This window comes from Chiloscyllium plagiosum, chromosome 5, assembly GCF_004010195.1.
Source record: "Chiloscyllium plagiosum isolate BGI_BamShark_2017 chromosome 5, ASM401019v2, whole genome shotgun sequence".
In the NCBI taxonomy this organism is placed as follows: domain Eukaryota; kingdom Metazoa; phylum Chordata; class Chondrichthyes; order Orectolobiformes; family Hemiscylliidae; genus Chiloscyllium; species Chiloscyllium plagiosum.
The window spans coordinates 88,719,094-88,732,430 of record NC_057714.1 but is presented as its reverse complement, the minus strand read 5'-3'; the positions used below and the strand labels follow the sequence as shown (position 1 = coordinate 88,732,430).

Below are 13,337 nucleotides of genomic sequence, written 5' to 3'. Positions count from 1 at the left end.
AGACAGCCTCCGCCAACAACTATCCACACACTACCTATGACAGGTGGAAACGGGTCACTACTCGACGACCGGCCTGACCGTGCGCACGCATCACTTCCCATTAAGCGGGGGAGGGGGGTGGCGCGAGGAAAAGAAGCCATGTAAGGGGGTGGGGCAAAGTCAGGTGGGAGGGCGCGAGGAAAGGAGTTGGACGGTTAGGCGTGGCGGGAGCGCGAACGTGCGCGCGGATAGTTGGAGATGCCCGGCGGGATCGCGCACGTGCGCCGGGTGGAAACGAGGCGAAATCTGGTTTGTTCGACTGCAGGGAGTGGGAGGGGGAGGGAGTGGGATTAGTATCATGACATATATTGACAAAAAGAATCAGATCTGTAAGAGAGACTTCAGTTTACAGACATTAAATAAGATCTCCAGGAAGTTTAACGTTCCCCTATCGCCTGTGTCTCTCCCCGGCTGTTGTGCTCATCGTCCGAAGCAGGTGCGTGGTGGATTTTTCTTTATTTATTTGTCAAAGTTTGGAGCGTGAAGTGCATTCGTAGCGAAAAGTTTCTCCGGTCTCGCTGTTTGCTGCGGATACGTTCGCAAATACGAGACGATCGCGTTCCTCTTCGCCGTGGGGTGAGCAATATGTAGGTGGGGGAGGCCGGGGCCGGGGCCTCGGTTAAAACGAAGGAGGAAACAGCAACCACAAGGAAACCTCAGATTTACTCAGTGGCCGCCCTTACCCTTTACAGATTAGACACAGTAAATCACAGGGAAATCACCCGCACCGTGACAGGCGTAGCGTCCTGACCCTTCAAACACAGCGACTCTGTAGAACCCCCTCACTGCACACCCATCGCCCCTTGTCCGCGAACCCCCGCCCCGTGCAGCCCCTAACCCTCTTAAAACACTTAACGCCACCCAGTCCCTAACCTCCTGCCCACACAACAGCATTATCCTCTTACCTACTCGTAGATCAGCACACAACCCCTGCGTAGCCCAGTTATCTTCGCAATCACCCATACTCACCCCAAACGTGACACACAACCGCCACATCGCCCCCGTCGTACAGCCCTACTGTCCCCACGCAATCCCTGCTTAATCCACACAGCCATTTCCCCGCACAACATTCAAATGCATGCCTCCACTCCTTTCTTCCCCCCTCCGCAACATGTATTTGTTTTATATTGACCGATATGGTTGAAGACTGGGGAAAGGAATCAGTAGATTTTCTCAGTATATATACAGAATGATCACTTTCCCCTTTGCCTAGTTGTTATTTCATTTCTGGAGCCACAGGATTTTTCTTTGTTCATCTGCATTGTCTACAATTATATTTATTTGCGAAAGAAGTTATTGCTCTCCTGAAAATTGTAATTGCTAGTTTAATGTAGTGCTAAAATGAGTTATAAGTTATGTACGTTGCCTATAGTTTACATATTGATTTATAAAAGCCTTGCCTTATTAAAACAACTGGGAATGTTTTACTGATCAGGAATGAACTGGTTGACAAGTTATTACATGACCAGCTACACAATTTTTTAAATTGCAAGTTTGTCATTTTTTTCCCAAGATGCCTCCAATGTAGTTAGCTTGCTAGGGAGCTCCTCCTCACTGTGCACTTTAATCCTTGCCCAATCTCTGCCACACTTGGCCTTTTTTCTGCAAAATTGTGTTCCACTGTAAGTTCCCTTGATTGTAATAGCAGACAATTAGCTCTAAGGTTAAAGTAATTGCTGTTTCAATTGCTATTTCCCTTTCCCCAGCCACAGGTTCCCACTGAATTCCTTCCAGCAGCACGGAATTATTACAGCACAGAAGGGGACCATTTGGCCCAGCAAATTCGCGGCATGGTGGTTCAGTGGTTATCACTGCTGCCTCACAGTGCCAGGGACCTGGGTTCGATTCCAGTGTTGGGCAACTATCTGTGTGGAGTTTGCACATTCTCCCTGTGTCTGCATGGGTTTCCTCCAGTTTCCTCTCACAGTCCAAAGATATGCAGGCTAAAAATGCCCGTTGTGTCCAGGGATGTGAGGGTTAGGTGAATTAGCCATGGGAAATGCAGAGTTACAGGGGTAGGGTGGGTGGTGAGTCTGGGTGTGATGCTCTTTGGAACATTGGTGTGGACTTGTTGGACTGAATGGCCTGTTTCCCTGCTGGGATTCTGTAATAATGCTGCTTTGATGGAGGGTCTCTGTCTCTTCGGTGTTCGTGTTTGGACTATTCTGGTTTGTCAGCTTTAGCTAAAGCTTGGTTACTACCCAGCAATATACCACGCTGAACTGGCAAATGCATTTCACTGTTAGTGCCAGATCATGTGGTGGCCTCTAACCTTGCTGTTATCTTTACACTTTAACTGGTCCAAACATCTCTGGATCCTCATTCCAACAGGAATTGCTCTGCATTCTGTGATGCTCTAGCCCAGATAGCTTCTTCATTCTTTGGTACACCAAATTTTAACAAGGGTTCATCAGTACTCCCTGCTGATTCCATCCCACTGCAGAAGTTATGACTGACTTTTGACTGCTATTGTCGCCTCTGCATTCCATATTTGTTGCTGCTGTATGCAAGCTAATTAATGATACATAACCAGCTGACATAACAGAAGCTTTCCCAATGATCATTTGCACAATGACCCAGTTGTGAACCCAATGCTTCCTTTTCTACATCGTTGTTTCCTTTGTCTTTCAATCTTTTTATTCTCTTTGCCTATTCTAGATCTCTTCTCATCTGTCATTAGACTTCCTTTCATTTCTGCTCCTTCAGGTGCTGTGCTTTTCCCAGTCCGTGCCTCGACCCTTCAGATGGTCTTATTCTTCTGTTGGCATTCCAGACTTGACTGCATCTGAGGTTAGGCAGAAATTTATCAATGTGCCTAACTTGGCATTTTTAAAATGTTGTATCAATCCTATCATGGCAGCGACCCAAGCCCCCTCATCCTCAGCGCTATCTTGCTGGCCTCCTTATTCTCACCCAGCATACTGGCTAGGTGTTGATCTAACCAATCTCCTTTCTTTCCAACTCCACTTACCTGCCTGGTTGACCTGCCTCCAGCCTTTGATACAGTTGACCATGTCACTCTGTCATTGAGCTGAGTGGAATTAAACTTTCTTAGTTCCATTTATATCTGTCTAATAATAGCTATGGAATCACCATCAATATCTTCATTTGCTGTTCCCACATCATTGCCTCTGTTCTCTCCCAAGGATCTATCCTTATCCTATTCCAATTTCTTGTCTTCAGTCCATGCTGCACACTCTTTGCTCTCACCACCAATTCCATTCCTGTCCTGGAGGCTGAATTGACTTTGCAACCTAATTTTCATATTTAACTCAAACAAGATGAAGTTTCAGCCAGGTAGCTGCACTGTTAGTATTTCACCTTTCTGGTAAGTATCTGTCCTGCCTCAGGTCTTGTGAAACCTTCATCATACCTTTGTTACTCCATACTTAACTATTCTAACCCATCTTGCCCTGCCTCCCACATTCTATCATCCATAACAATGAGGTCGTCCAAAACTCTGCATCTGCATCCTAATTTGCACCAATTGGTGAAGTAGGCTGACCTGTGATTAAACGGTCATTATCTTTATTTTAAATTTCCATATTTTCAGTCGTTTGGCAATCTAGTCCCCCACCACCATAAACTTCCCAGATATCTATGCTTCTTTAGTCCAAGTATCATGCATGCTCAATTTTAAAAGCTGCAACATTGGTTGTATTATTTGACTACATAAGCTTTAAATGCAGGAATTCCTTCTTCACATCTTCTCTTCTGTCCACTTCACTTTTGTCCTTAAACTTTTTTTTGGCCAATCTTGCAATTGTGTGTCCTAATAAAGTTCAGTGTTAAATTTTGTTTAGCTAGGAATCCATGAGGTGGAGTGGTGATCAGCATCAGCAGAGTTGTATTAATCCACAGTCAGTAGTTCAGTGTGAGAATACAGTAGACAAGCCTGAAACATTTTCAACCACCTTCAGCTAGAATCGTTGAGTGAATAATCTATCTTGAACTCCTGTTAACCCCCTCAATCATCACATATGCTAGTCTTCAGCCAGTTCATTCAACTCCGTGTGATATTTTTTGATATTACAGAGTCACCTGATAGTGTCGCAGCTATGGTGCTGCAGCTCTGGTGTCCTCCAGAAGTAGTTGAAATTCTAGCCGAGCTGTTTCAAACTGCAATAATGCTAGCATCTACTGACTGTGGAAATTGCCAGGTAAGGCATATCCACAAAATGTAGGACAAATTCATTCCAATCAATTATGGCTGATGGAAGGTGTAGTTGACAGTGCTATCAGGCAATTCTCATTCATCTGTTCAGCAACACTAGTTTGATTCTGTGTGCAGAATTCATGACCATCTTCAATCAAGCAGTGTCCAGAGGTGAGGTGAAATGGACTGACTGTCTTTGACATCAAAGTAGCTTTTTGCTGAATTTGACATGAAGGAACCCAAGTAAAAAATGAAATAGGAATTCTGCCAGTGGGACTCACATGAAGATAGTTGTGACTTTTTTGAAGTTAATTATCTAAACTGTAGGAGAATGTTATTCAGCTGTAAGAAATAGAAGTAGTCCATGTGGCCATTGAATCTGCTGCATCATACCAAAACGTCATGGCTGCTCTGATCTTAATCACAAAGTCACTTTTCTGTTTACTCCCTAAAACCCTTGATTTCCTTGATCCTAAAGAATATGTCAGTCTCGATCTTCATTACTGTGGCTGCAGGAGCAGACCATTAAACTAGGTGTTCTGTCCAACTGGCAGGACATGTCCAGTAGAAATACTTGCACAGTGATATACAGTCAAGAGGAGGTGGCATTGAAAGTGACAAGGAGGAGCACTGAAGGTGGCAAGGTGTAGAATGTACTCTGGGAGTTATCAGATGTCCTTCACCAGGAGTGGTTCATTAGCACCATTGGTGACTGTGCTGATTGAACCACAAAGGGCATAGTATCTAGACTGGGTCTGCAGCAAGTCGTGAAGAAACCAGCAAGAGGGAGAAACATACTTGACCTCACCTTCATCAATCTGCCTGCCGTAGACTGTCCTGACAGCGTTGATATCAGTGATCAGTGCATGGTCCTTGTGGAGAAAAGTCCCATTTACGTGTTGAAGATATTTTCCACTATATTTTGTGGCACTAGGCACTACCATTGTGCTAAATGCAGTAGATTTCAAACAGATCAAATAACTTTGGATCATGAGCAGCAGTAGAATTATATTCCCGATTCTCCATCCTCATGGCCCAGCTTATCCCCCAATCTACCATTGCTATCAAAGCAGGGAATCAATCTTGGTCAATGCAGGAGGGTGTGCCAGGAGCAGCACCAGGCGTATCTAAAAATGAGATATCACTCTGAAGCTACAACACGGGACCACTTGAGTGTCAAACAGCACAAGTAGCAATTGATAGGATTCAAGCAATTCCATGACCAAAGGGTCAGATCTAAGCACTACAGTTCTTCCATATTCAATCAAAAATGATGGAGGTTAGTTTAAAAATAAACTCATCGGAGGAGGAGGGTCCATATATGTGTCTATCCAGAATAATGTTCTGGGAACCTGAGTTCAAATCACGCCGAGGAAGATGGTGAAATTTGAATCTGATAAAAATCTGGAATTAAAAGTCTAATGATGGCCATGAAACCATTGTTGATTGCTTGGTGAGTACCACTGATGAAAGGATGAGGTGGATCTGAATTAGTGGTTTCCAGTTAATTAAATGCTTCTTTACCATCAAACCCTTCTCAGGGAGGGCTTTTAAGTTCTGTCCATTATGCTCAAAATGCTTCTGTTTGTACCTCATGCTGCAAGTATACATTAATTGACATATATTTGGCAGTTAAAGCATAACTGCAATCTTTGAGAAGATCTTTCATGAAATTTCAGAGATGGAAGGCTGCTGAATCTTTCCACCATGCTTCTCCAACCCGTTCTGTGCTCACAAAGCATTCTAAAGTGCCTAGAATTGGCTGTACCTCCAATTAAATAATCAAAAGACACTCTAGCCTCAATACCTGTACAATATTACTGGTCTGCCCTAGTACATCCATGTATACTTCCAAACAGAATTAAAACCAGTCTGTTGTAAATGAAATCAGAAAATGCTGGAGAAACTCGACGTGACTGGGGTAGATCTGTGTAGAAACAGAATTAACATTTTCAGTTAGATTATGACTTCTTCTGAATTCCAGAATATCAGAACTAGTTAACATATAATGATGACTTTATAATTTTTGTAAAATTATGAAACTGATAACAAAACTTGAGCTTAAAAATGCCATGAACACACCTTGAAAAAGTGAAATCATATTTTAATAAAGATCAAATAAAGTCCTGTTCACGAAGCAACCCACTTAAGATCAACTAGTATATATTGTACATGAAAATATTACATCAAGCAGACTTTACCACACTTCACTGTGAATGCATAGATAAAAGGTCAGAGTTTAAAGCTTATATCTTTCTTGTGCTTTTAGTAAATTACAAGTAAATATTGGTTGTTTAAAGCTGTACTTACTTTCAGTCCAGTTAGACATTGTGGCTTTTGAGAACCATAATTGTCCCAAAGAAGAATAATGAACACATATGCATGACAAGTCCTTGAACTACCAAAGTAAGTTACCACTATACATAATTCACAATTCAAGCATGAATAGTCAAAATCAGATTGACTGAAAGTAGAGATATCAGTGTTACACAGCACAAGACTCCTGTATTTTTAACATAGTGTTTTGTGTTATGTTTGAGAAATGTTCAATCTGCTGGATTGTAAATATTACCATCGTACCTGAAAATCTAAACCCTGATTTGTAGTTTCATTGAATAGTTTTCTTGAATTCATCTTTTGTGTTTTCCTTTTTGTTGCTGTTTGTTATTAACAGCTTAATGATAAGCTTTTATCACTTTTTTTTGCACGATATTATCTAAACTGTATTCATTCACATCTTCTCTAGGTCTGTCTTAGTGTTTAAGTTGCAACATATATAGTACAAGTTAAATATCATGGAGTGAAAACTTGTTTTAAAAATAATTTGTTGTAAAATGATTGTGATTTGGTAAGAGATTTTATTCAGTTCTGACCAGAGCAATAATTTTAAGATTACATGAGAAAACTGACACACAGTTGCATTGGGTTTTAATGTCAGGGCTTCCCAATCTTTCAGTGATGACAACCATTGGATTGCCAGCTGAAATTTTGGAGCCTTGAACTCTGAGATAATAATAGCAGTCATGGAGCTACAATCAATTGATAACCTTCAGTATACTGAGGATAAACAAACAGTACTTAATGTGTCTTTTTTCCCTTCAGCTTTAGCACAACTTTGAAAACACATCATGTGGATTAGTGCCAGCTTCAAAAAGTGAACAATAATTAATTTTGAGATGGCTGAACAGGACGGAAAACTGGATATATCTATCATTCCAGGACAGATCTATATCGAAGTGGAGTATGATTATGAGTATGAGACAAAAGATCGAAAGATTGCAATAAAGCAAGGTGAAAAATATATTCTGTTGAAGAAGACAAATAATGATTGGTGGCAGGTTAAGAAGGAAGATGGCTCGAAGCCTTTTTACCTTCCAGCGCAGTATGTTAAAGAACTACCTCGGAAGGCATTGATGCCACCAGTGAAACAAGTCCCTGTTTCTGTTAAAATCAAATCTGCTAGTTTAAGTGCAGATGCCAAACTACTGCAGGTATCCACTGAAAATCTTTCCAAACCACTTGATTACTCCAGTTCTTTCAAATCTTCTATGGGACAATTGCAGGCTCAGACTTCTATACAAAACCAGATGAAAAACCAAAGCACAAGTCAAACACAGAACCAGGCTTGTGTTCAAGGGAGAAGCCACTTGTCTTCTGGAGTCCAAAGTAGTGCCAAAGCTAGTGACCATAGTAAAGGGTTTGGAGAGAGTACATCACAGTATTTAAGAGATATAAATCTTAACCGAATTTCAGGTCAATCACAAGATTTTGAAACCCCGGATGTAGAGAAAATAAAAAATTTGGTTCATGAACCTTCATATGACTGGGCTCCAGAGAATTCAGAAAGGCACCGTCAAGACTCTGAATCTGGAGACGAGCATAGTAGCAGTTCCACAGAACAGTTTCAGGTATGAATTGCACATTGTCACATGGATTATGATAATTTTGCTCTTTATTACAAACTGAGTAAAAATGTGTTGTTTCAAATTCATATTTTCACGAAGACTTGCACCTTTACCAATTTGATTTTTAGTTATTAGTCTTCCATCAAGTTGATTTTTTTAAACCACATGACTCTTTTGGAGGGGAGAAAAGTGATTTTTTTGATGGGAAGTTACATATTGGTAATAATGATCTTTTCATACTGCATTGTCTGCTATAACCATGGCAGCAATTGCCATAGTAACTCTACTTTGCAATTTCCTAATTTGCTAAATATCAAGTCAATTTCAATTACAATTTCTGAAAATTAGAAGTGAAATTATTTTAAGTTTCCTGAAATAATGTATTTGCTTGCAGAATAACAATAGTAAAAAATACATGCAGTTTGCCGAAACATTGTTGATCAAAGTATTAAGTGATTGAACCTGTTTCACCAGCAATGACTGAACATATTCTGATGTTGATACATAGTTACTGGGTTGCAAGAATACATCCTGAACTGTACTTTGAGATACCCTTTAAGAGCCATAACTGACAGCTTACATTCATAATGTTGAAAAAGAGTATATTTTGTTATATTGGTAATCCAGTCATTTTTATTATGACAAACCGTTAGTGATTTTGTCAAATACTATTCCTGTGAAATGCTAAATTCCTTGTTTGATTATGTAGATTAGTTGAAGATATTAATGGTTTACTTAAATTTTGAGAAGAAAATTATGGTGCATATGTCTATCAGCATTTGAAGATCTTTTCTTTAAATTGATTATCAGGCCAGCTTGACCATATTGAATTTTATTGAGCTGCAGAGTAACTGAATGATGAATAAGTACAAGCCTAATCCATATGTGTCAGTTTGCAATTTGGGATATTTTTTAAGCAGATGCTGCAGAAACTCTTAGCATACTGAAGGAAAATTAGAGGGTGTATCTCATTTGTAGTCACAAAATAAGTCAAGTTCCTTTTCATTGTGTGCTTTTACGAAGCTGCTGGTGTTTGTGCATCAAATGCTACATTTTCTGCTCTTTCACTGTGAATAAGACAAATTTCATTTTAATGAAATGGACTATTGGGATTTTCTATATTTGGTTCTTGTATTCTGTGGTTAGTTTTTCTTTGCATAGCTGTGATCTTGGCCATGCACAGTATTCTTTAAATTTTTCCTGGGACTGGAGCTATCATACAGTGATGTCATGCATCGATATCCTCACTGGGTGATTGGATTGTTTCATTGTAAAGAAATGCATATTAGAATGTACAAACTGTAAAATATCCCAGTTGTCCTTCCTGAAATAGATCTGATCATGCACTGATTGCATAGTTCTTCTAAAGTAAGAAAAGTAAATGGATTTTTAATTAAGTGTTTACATTTTTCCTTCATAATTTGCAGTTTTACTGGGCATAGAGAATATAATGGTCTGGATTTTGTGGAAATAGCAGTAATGCATTGCATTTACATTTGCCTACAGACTTTGTTATTGTACTGGAATATGTGATTATTAGGAATCAAAATCAGTACAGCTCCTTGACAGGGCATCTGGTACTTGTGTGAGGTGTGCATACAAACTCTATGCCTCCTTAATTAGACTGGACAATGTTGATTGTTTACAGACACCAAGTTAGGAAGTGTAAGTTAGATTCTTTTAATTCTGCGCCATTATGTGCAAAAAGCAAAATGGACAGGGGAAGAAAGATGGGACTAAAAGAGAGAAATTGTAGGCAAAACAAAAGGTCTGCTACAATAATACAGAGTAATCTGACTGTGCAATTTTTAAAAGTTACATATTTACCCCATGATTAACATCCCAGTGGTTACAACTGACCAGTCACTGACTGGGGTAGCCATATAAATACTGTGGCTACGAGAGGAGGTTGGAAGCTAGGAATCTTGCAGTGAGGAGTTTGCTTCTGACTCTTCAAAGTCTATCTATCATTTACCAGACACAGGATCAGAATTGTAATGGAGTTGCATTCATCCTCACTTGATGAAGGGTTTCTGCCTGAAACATAGATTCTCCTGCTCCTTGGATGCTGCCTGACCTTCTGTGCTTTTCCAGCACCATACTCTCAACTCTGATCTGCAGTTCTCACTTTCTCCTCCTTCATCCTCACTTGCCTGGATGAATGCAACTCCATCAATATTCAAGCTTGACACCATTCAGGCAAATGTGGTCCAACTGATTGGCACCACATCCATGAATGTTTACATCATTCACCATCAACGCTTAATTGCAGCATTGTGTGCCATCTACAAACGACACAACAAAAATTCACCAGGGCTCTTTAGATAACACTATTCAAACCCAAGGTCATTACCTTCTAGGAGGGCAAGGCAATAGATATATGGGAATAGCATCACCTCCAAGTTCCCCATCCAAGTCACTCACCATCCTGATTTGTAACTATATCACTTTTTAAAATGTTATTAGCTCAAAATCCTGAAAATTTGTCCGAACATCATTGTGGTGTACGTATACCAGATGGATTGCTGTGGTTCATGAAGGAAGATCACCACCGCTTTTTCGAGAACAACTGGTATTGGAGAATAAATGCTGGTGAAAAAGCGAAGCCTGAATCTGATGAATGAATTTTAGTAAAACTAGTGGGAAACCAATCAAAAATATATATTTATCATTGTCCTGAGTTTTGCTGCACATATCTGCCTATTTTTCAAATCTCACTAAAATGATAACCAGCAAGGTAATACGGCTAGATGTTCATACAGTGGACTTAAACACCCTAACATTGTTTTGAGAGAATATTATCTTTCAAATTTTAGTACAAGCCCCAGAGACAGTGCGTTAATTGAATATCAATTGCATCCAGGTGATGAGCATTATCTGGGGACTTGCGTTATCTCCTACAAATAACCACAGACTGAATCTATGGTTTGAGGAAGGGTCACTGGACCCAAAACGTTAACTTTGATTTCTCTTCATAGATGCTGCCAGACTTGCGGAGCTTTTTCAGCAGCTTCTGTTTCTGATTTATAGTGTCTGCAGTTCTTTTGATTTTGAATTCATAATTTGTTGGCATTAAGGTAAATGCTTATAAAGTGTAAATATAAATAAATAAATATTGAAAGCTTGACTTTTTTATGCAAGAACATTGGATTATTTACATGCATCACAGTAATATTTCATCTTTTGGAATTAATTCCTTAACAATTGAAGCTTTTTCTGCTGGAATAATGAAAAATAATTCCAGGTCATTGATAGTGAATGGTGTGATGAGATATTTGATATCCACTACATAAATCGACTTCTTGACATTTTTCAATATATTTTTCCTTGAGTTGATATTTACTTTCTCTTCAAAATCTTTCATTGTGACTGCTCAGAGCAGGCTCGGGCTTTGTTAGTCTCAAGCTAGCCATTAGAATTTGACTTATCCTATATTCCTTGTGGGGAGTTGTTTACACTACACTCATCTCATATAGCACTTCTAGCTGAGGTTAAGAATTATATGTATAAACTGTGTTCAAAGATCTGGCAAATGGAACATCATGGACTGAAAGCTAAACTGTGACTTGGTTTTGTTTGTTCATGATGAACTGTTTGTTCTCTGAACTTTAAAATTGCATTTACGTTTCATTTACTGTAATGTTTTCTCTTTTAAATCAATCGCCACATTAACAAAAATAAAGATTTTCTCCATTTTGAGAAATAGATTGGCCAATCTGCCATTGTGGTATGTTGTTTGACAGATATAGACCAGTTTTAAAAGTCTAATTTATATTAAAAAAAAGCCTTTCCCCATCAATTAAAGGAAAGAATATGCAAGTTTAATATGGAACAACTTACTAAAGGTGCTTAGTTGAAAAGGTAGAAAACTTAGTATTCAGGTAAAGTTCATAGTAGCTTCAGTTGTTTCATGTTTAAAAATGTCTTCAGTAAAGCAACATCTTAATGAACTCTTACAATTTATTTAAGAGAGTCTAAAAATTCCTTGGCCTTCTCTGGCGATCCAAGGTTGTACATGGACCCTTCATGGCTGAAGCGTAGCGTAGCTGGGTAGCACAAGGAGTACTGAATGTTTAAGTCCCTTAAATGCTTCTTCGCTTCATCAAACGCCTTCCTCTTTCGGACCAAAGCTGGGGAAAAGTCCTGGAATAACATAATCTTGGATGCTTTATCAATCATGGCTCGGGGATCTTTCCCAAGATTTCTGGAAGATTCCAAGAGCATGAGCATCTCCTTGTAGCTCTGCAGCCGGAACAGGACCGGGCAGGGGCACTGGTTTGAGCCAGGCCCGCGCACTGCAACCCGGTAGGCCCATTCCACCCTTACCTGGCCTGATCCAGCCTCCAGGTTTAACAGCTGTGGAAGTCACTGCTCGAGGAACACTGCAAGCTGGCCTTCCTCTTCCCGTTCGGGAAGGCCCAGCAAACGAATAGTCGAGGTCGTCGATGTGATTCTCTAAGGTCCGGACTTTCTGTTCGAGAGTCCGGACCCGATCCATGGCCGATTCTGCTATAGTCTCGGAGGTTGCAGCCTTTAGCTCTGCGCCTCCGACTTGGTGCTCGATTTCCTTGATGTCTTGGTCGTGCTTTTGTAGCGCGGCCGAGAGTGAATTTGATCTGCTCTGGGACTCTTCGATGAAGGCGTCTATCTTCGCGTCAAGTTTGAAGATTATTTCCACGAGGCTTGCTACCTTAGGTAAGTCCCCCGGGGTGGCTGCGAACGCCCCTGCTGCAGCTGGGGAGGGTGGGGGAGGGGCTCCGGCCTGCTGAGAACTGCGGGCTCCTTTCCCCCTAGTCATTTTTACAGGACACTAGACTGTTTTAAATTTAGTACTGAGCAAGTAATTACATTAAATAAAAACTATTTTAAATGATTTGGTAAGTGTGGTAGAGGTGGGTGGCCCACTTTGCCCAAGTCTTGTGAGAAGCACTATAGACTCAGACTTGCTGGGTCACCGCCATCTTGGATCTTCCCTGTGCTGTGTCATTTTTATGGTTCTTTGGGAAGGCTCACATGAGTTACTGGAGGAGTGTAAAACTGTATTCCAACATTTGTACTTAAAATACTTGTTGTATGAGTTAGGGTAGTTCAGTTCAAATTTGGACTTGCTATATAAAATTCCCTGAAATACTTTCTTTTAACTATCTTGTTACATTTGTTATCTTTTAGACTAAAGATTAATGTAATAGAAAATGGTGTTGCTGTTTATAGTTCATTAGAAGAAAATGCGTGTATTC

The 13,337-nt window shown here is 40.1% G+C and overlaps 1 protein-coding gene across 7 annotated transcripts in view; it reads left to right on the top strand.

Moving 5' to 3' along the window:
• Positions 1 to 260: 260 nt before the first annotated feature.
• Positions 261 to 13,337, top strand: part of arhgap12b (Rho GTPase activating protein 12b) — a 199,258-nt gene continuing 186,181 nt past the window's right edge. For 4 of the 7 annotated variants that reach the window (XM_043690602.1, XM_043690601.1, XM_043690600.1 and 1 more), the window contains exon 1: positions 7,298 to 8,103. In XM_043690602.1, the coding sequence (XP_043546537.1) occupies positions 7,372 to 8,103 (732 nt within the window). In that variant the 5' untranslated portion in view covers positions 7,298 to 7,371. Of the gene's footprint in view, positions 476 to 6,583; positions 6,602 to 7,297; positions 8,104 to 13,337 lie in introns of those variants that run through there. The other 3 variants (XM_043690597.1, XM_043690598.1, XM_043690603.1) reach the window with 3 other exon arrangements.